Here is a 6,346-nt window from a genome sequence, read left to right on the forward strand (position 1 = left end):
CGGTGGTAGATCACTGAGCCAGGGGGCAAGGGGAAGCGTCCCAGGTCACCCATCACCGTACCGTCCTCGCCCTCTCCGTCGCCATCACCTCCGTCATCCCCACACCTAGACCCTCGGCCGACAGCTGGCGGCGCGACGGCCGGCGGCCGAACTGGCCAGCCCACGGGAGCAGGTCCCGTGGTGGATCTTGGGGCCAGTTCACAACGACCTGGGGGCCAAAGCCCACCCCCGAAGAGGAGAAGGTCGGAGCCCAGGTCAAAGGCCCCTGAGTTCCAAATCCCGCAGTGCTGATGGCGGTACCGTGGGCCAAAAACCATGTAAGCCCCTTTTTTCTTCGAGCTTGTTTTGCCCGTGTTTTGGCTGGGGGTTGATCTCTTCCCGTTCCAGGCTGCCCAATGGCTCTTCAGGAAGTCGAGCGTCTCCCGAGCAACCGAGGCCTCCCCCCGACCCTGAATTGAGAGGCCAGGCTTCAGGGGAGGCCAGTGCGACAAGGGTGGCGCAGGCGCGACTGTCGTCAGGGTCCCCGAGCGCCTCTGCTGAAAAGGCGCGGAGAGAATCCAGCTCTCAGCCATCCCCTGGCCAGGCCCCGGAACCCCTCCCCGAGGTGCTGGGGAGTGCTCAGGAGGTCATCGAGTGGCTTGAGGCGGCCATAGCGGCGGAGAGGGCCGAGCTCGAAGAGGAGCGCATCGCCCTTGTTAACGAAAGGGGCCGGCTGGAGGAGGCCCGCAAGCTCCTAGAGACCCGTATGGCCATGGCCCGCACGGCTTACGAGAGGTCCCTGCAGGAGCTGACCACGGAGCGGGAGGCCTTGGAGGAGGTGCACGAGGAGGCCGTTGCCACACAGAAGGAGGCCAAACGCTTGGGGCAGCTCGCGGAGAAGTGCGACCAGGCGTCGAAGGAGCGCGCCGGCGAGATGGCCACTCGTGAGGAGCAGCTTGCTTTGCGCGAGCAGGAGGTTGCCTTACGGGAGGAGGCTGTCGGCAAGAGGGAGGTAGCCTCGTTATCCACCAAGACGGACCTCCGCCGCCAAGCCCAAGATCATAGACACGGCCACACCGACGTTCTCCGCCGGGAGGAGCAGGTTGCGCTGCGTGAGATGGACGCCGACCTGGTGTCGTCAGCGCTCGCCGCCTGGGAGGAGAGCCTTGCCAACCAGGAGGCACGCGTGACTGCCCGAGAGCAAGCCATTGAGGCTCGGGTCATGCAATTAGAGCAGGCCCACACCGAGGTGGCTGCCCAACACCAGGAGGCACGGGCCACGAAGGACATCCCTGCCAGCAACAAGGGTCTTGAAGCTCAGCTGAAGAAAGCCGAGGAGGATCTTAATGCCGTCCGCGAAGAGCGAACGCATGTTAAGGCGATGATGCAGGACGTCTTCCAGCAGGCACGGGGCTCCGTGGAGGTGGTCGGGCTCGGGTCCGTGACGGTGGGTTCCCAAGGGCTGGACATGCTAGGTCATCCTGCCCTTGGGTTCTCGGAGATCGCTCGGCGACTCGAGGCTCTCCCTGCCACGGTCTAGGAACTGGCGACCCGGGAGGGGCATGCGCTAGCCCAGGATGTGGCCGAGCACGTTCTCACCTGCTACCACAGCTGAGACCCCGCCTTCCCGCTAGAGCCAGCGCGGCAGGGCATGGTTGAGGCGGAGGAAGCCACCGCTTGGGTAGCCATTCGCGAAGTTGCCACCAAAGTGGCAAAAAAATTTGTGCGGGAGCCTGGCCTAGGCAGCGACAGCAGTGATGACGCGTGATCTCCTCCGTAGCCCGCAAGGAGTTAGGGTTTCTCTTCTTTATGAAAGTTGTAATTCTGGAAGTGATTCCCTATTGATTGGCTCCCTTCAGTATAGTAGAAGCCGTCCTTGGAATCGTACTCCATTTTGTACTTCTCCTTCCTCGATTTCATTTGTACTGATGCCCAGGGTGGCACTGACCAGGCCAAGCACCGGCAGTTTACCCTAGAGAACAAGGTTGCCCTAGCCACTCATGCTCGAGCAGCAAGACTACCCGAGACCCTTAGGGGTTTGGTAGTGCTTGGGGTACTCGGCTCCCGAGCATCCAGCCCCTGAGCCCGCACGTAGGATCCTGTGCTCGGGGCGCATAGCCCCTGGGTGCTCGCAGGTACGCGGCTGCTAAGTCGAATAGACACAAAAAAAAACTTTTGCTCGGGAAGTGTGTCCACTTGGCACGGTACCCGCCGGGACTAGTGAACGCTTTTTGTCTCGTGACCTCTCAAACATATAGACCGGAGACACGCACAGGCGGAAATGCAACCAAGAGTCCCCATGGTTCGGTGGTGTCCGGGGTAGGACTGACCAGGCCGAGCACCGACAGGCCATCCCCGGGGACTAGGTCTGACCACTCATGCTCGAGCGGTAGGACTACCCGAGAACCCCAGAGACTCGGTAGTGCTTGGGGTACTGCCTTGCCAGTCGGGCACCACAGCCTACCATAAAGGACTTAGGTCAGCGATCGCCGCCTGTGCGGTACATCAACTACCGTTCATCTTTGTCGTTCCGGAAAAGCAAATATGAGGGTGGGGTTTTGCGCACGAGGAGATTGCCTCACCGAGCAGGTTAGCACAAGAGGGTTCCGAGAATAACTCGGGAACAATAGTTATTAAGTATGTATGAACGGAAATTCACATGACTTTTTTATGAAGATACCCCAAGTAGTAACTTACCGAGTTTGTGTCAGCCTCCCGGCCGACCAGGCCAGGAAGGAAAGGGTGGATGCCCCGGTGCTCAGGGCGCCCGGGAACGTGGATTCCCTTGTGCAGAGCGCTTTAGCCCCCAGGTCATCCTTTTAGCACCTGAGCATTTCCCGGGGGCTAGGTCGTCCTGACTACTCATGCTCGAGTAGTAGGATTACTCGAGAACCCCCGAGGCTCGGCAGCACTTTGGGTACAGATGCCCTGGTACTCAGGTCGCTTGATTCTCGAGCATTTCCCTGCAAGCTCAAATGGGCAAGGTTTCTTTGCTTGGTGCGCTTTGTCAGCGTGGTACTTATTATAGCTTGCTCTCATTTTTGACCCGCGACCTCTCGAATGCCCAGACCGGCGAAGTGCACAGACGGAGGTACGACCAAGAGGTCCCATGGTTCGGTGGTGCACGGGGTGAGACTAACCAGGCCGAGCACTGACAGCCAGCCCCCGGGGACTAAGTGGTCCTAACCAGTCATGCTCGAGCGGTAGAACCACCTGAGAACCCCAGAGTCTTGGTAGTGCTTGGGGTATTGCCACAGCAGCCGGGCACCACAGCCTACCACAAAGGACTTAGGTCAGTGATCGTCACCTGTGATGCATACCGACTGGCATCCATTTTTTGTCAGCGGGAAAACGAGAGAGCGTGTTTTTCACGCGCGAGTCGAGCATCTCACCAAGCAGATTAATGCATGGATTCCAGAGGAAAACTCGGAACAAGAGCAATATAGGTGTATATTAATGATTCATATAAACGTGACAAATTTAAATGGCAAGTGATAACTTACGTGGTTGGTATCAGCCACCGGCCAACTTGGGCAGGGGAAAGACCCCTGGCCTAGTTGGCCCGAGCACAGACACGCTTACCTATGGATAAAATTTACGAAGGTGCTCGATGTTCCATGCATTCAGGAGAGGCTTCCCGTCCTCTGTGGCCAATCGAGACGAGCCTTGCCGTGGGGTACTAGTCACGATGAAGGGGCCTTCCCACATGGAGGAGAGCTTGGTCTTTCCTTCGCGCATCTGAGCGCGTCGGAGAACCAAATCCCCAACCTCGAGCGACTGGGCCCGGGCACGGCTTGATGGTAGCGCTTCAGGCTCTGCTGATATCTGGCGGCTCGGACGGCAACTCATTGTCGACGCTCTTCCAAGTACTCGACGTCGTCACGTTTTCGCTGTTCTTTTTCACCCTCCGAGTATGCATTCACCCGAGGTGAGCCGAGTGTAAGCTCGGAGGGGAGGACAGCTTCGGCGCCGTAGACGAGGAAGAAAGGAGTCTCCACGGTGGCTCAGCTTGGCATGGTCCGGTTGGCCCATAACACAACGGGTAGCTCATCGATCCACCCTTTCCCATGCTTTGCAAGCACGTCTTAGGTCCGGTTCTTGAGCCCCTTCAGTATCTCGGTATTCGCGTGCTCCACTTATCCGTTGCTACAGGGATGAGCAACAGAGGCAAAGCAAAGCTTGATCCCGAGGTCCTCACAGAATTCCCGAACAGGGCACTTGTGAACTGTGCCATTGTCGGTGATGATCCTGTTCGGGACATTGAAGCGACTTGTGATGCCGCGGATGAAGTGGACCGCCGTGTTTTTGTTGACCTTGATTACTTGGACTGCCTTTGTCGGAGGATGAACTCCTCAAGCGGGGATCCTGAGGGACCCCCTTTGAGATTCGGCCAGGGGGATGATTCTGAATCTACCTTGTACGTGAATTAAATGAGAGTATGTGGGATGCAGGCGTGACGGATGATCAGATGCTAGTGGGAGTAAATGCTCAAGGGATTTTTAGACAGGTTCGGGCCGCACGGAGCGTAATACCCTACTCTTGTGTGTATGCTATAAATGCTCTGGGAATGCCTCTCTGTGGATCTCTTCTATTACAAGTTTTTCTGTCTAAGTCTAGAGCTTCAATCTTCGTAAACCTCTGCTCGGCTTCTCAGACTTGTGCTTGACCTTCTGGACCTTGTTAGCATGTATGAGTCTTGTCTGTTTTCCAACCTTTTCTTCTCCGGGGTGTCCACCCCCTTCTTATACCGTCGGGGAGGCTTGGCGTGCCCAGAAAGGAGGGCACGAGTCCCTATGAGCCATAAATGGAAAGCAACCATCATAGGCTGCAGCTCGGCGTTACAGGGGTTGAAAAGTGCATCCCCGGCCGGTCTTGTCGCTCATTACACACGGCTTTAGCCGTTTGCAGGAGGGGGGCCCACCGGGCAGCCGCCGAACTACCCTGCATGATCGCTCGGTCAGAGCGGGCCACGCATGATGACGTGCGATGGGACCCGTCGCATTAAATGCCCCCACGCCTCCCTGACGGGTGGTGGCAGGGACTGGCAACAGGCATGGGGGGAGTGGTTGGAAGTGACAGGCCACGCTCCCTCTTAAATGCAGTATCAAGCCTCTCACCAATTGACACCTCACCGTTGAGCCCTTATGGGGTCCACCGGCAAGGGGCCTCTGAGGTCCTCGGGGAACTCTGGGTGCTCGGGGACTACTGTTTATAGCCCTGAGCGCCCTCTCCCGGATATGACTCTTCTCGATCCTCAGGGAACTTGGGTACTCGGGGACCACTGTTCATGGCCCTGAGCGCCCTCTCCCGAAACTACCATCACGGGTCCTTAGGGAACTCGGGTACTAGGGGACCACTATTCATGGCCCTGAGCACCCCTCTCGGAACTGGGTCTTCTCGGACCTCGGGGAGATAGTCCCCGAGGGAGAATGCCACGTGGCATTTCTACTGTCCTGGCCTCGGAACTCGGGGACCCCTAGTTCCCATGTCACCGACAGCCTTCGGCCACTTGGTGGACTTGTCGATAGCGATGTACAGGTACTCATAGCCCCCGACTACTCAGGGGAATGGACCCAAGATGTCCAGCCCCCAGACCGCAAAGGGCCAAGATAGGGCGATGATATGAAGAGCCTGAGCTGGCTGGTGAATCTGTTTTGCGTGGAACTGGCACACCCTGTAGCGCCAAACCAGCTCGAAAGCGTCCAGGAGGGCTGTTGGCCAGTAGAAACCTTGCCGAAAGGCCTTCCCGACCAGCGTGTGGAACGATGCATGGCCACCGCACTTGCCCTCATGGATCTCGGTGAGGATCTCACTGCCTTCTTCCCGGGTGATGCATTTCAGGAGGACATCGTTCATGCCGCGCTGGTAGAGATCGCCATTGTCGGTGATATGGGATCCGGGGGTTCCCGAGTTCCGAGGCCAGGACAGCGTGGTACCACATGGCGCCTTCCATTGAGGACCACCTCCCCGAGGACCCGAGGGAAGCACGGTCCGGGAGTGGGTGCTCGGGGCCAAGAACAGTTGGTCCCCGAGCACCCAGAGGTCCCTGAGCACCCAGAGAGCCCGAGCACCCGGCAAGCCCCATGCCGGTTGTCACACCCGGTTTTAACGGCCAAAACTAGATATGGCTTATGTGTGCCCAGGATGTTCAACACACATAAGGACGTCACAGGTGAAGTAACAAAAGCAATACTTTTATTAAACAACGTTAAACTCTTACAGCAATTAACATATATTGTCTTCTATGAAGATATTTACAACGGAACAGAAGCATTGGTGCCCAACAACACCGCAGGCAACCGACCGGGAGACACGCACCTAGAATGTTGCAACCTCGTCTTGACAGTCTTCAACATTCACTCATTGA

The 6,346-nt window shown here is 57.6% G+C and overlaps 1 protein-coding gene across 1 annotated transcript; it reads left to right on the forward strand.

Moving 5' to 3' along the window:
- Positions 1–290: 290 nt before the first annotated feature.
- On the forward strand, positions 291–1,519 carry LOC133901534 (uncharacterized). Its single transcript, XM_062342880.1, has 2 exons — positions 291–301; positions 388–1,519. Exons 1-2 carry the CDS (start codon positions 291–293, stop codon positions 1,517–1,519), a joined length of 1,143 nt encoding a protein of 380 aa, XP_062198864.1.
- The last annotated feature ends 4,827 nt before the right edge of the window (positions 1,520–6,346 follow it).

Source organism: Phragmites australis, chromosome 20 (assembly GCF_958298935.1).
Source record: "Phragmites australis chromosome 20, lpPhrAust1.1, whole genome shotgun sequence".
Taxonomy (NCBI): domain Eukaryota; kingdom Viridiplantae; phylum Streptophyta; class Magnoliopsida; order Poales; family Poaceae; genus Phragmites; species Phragmites australis.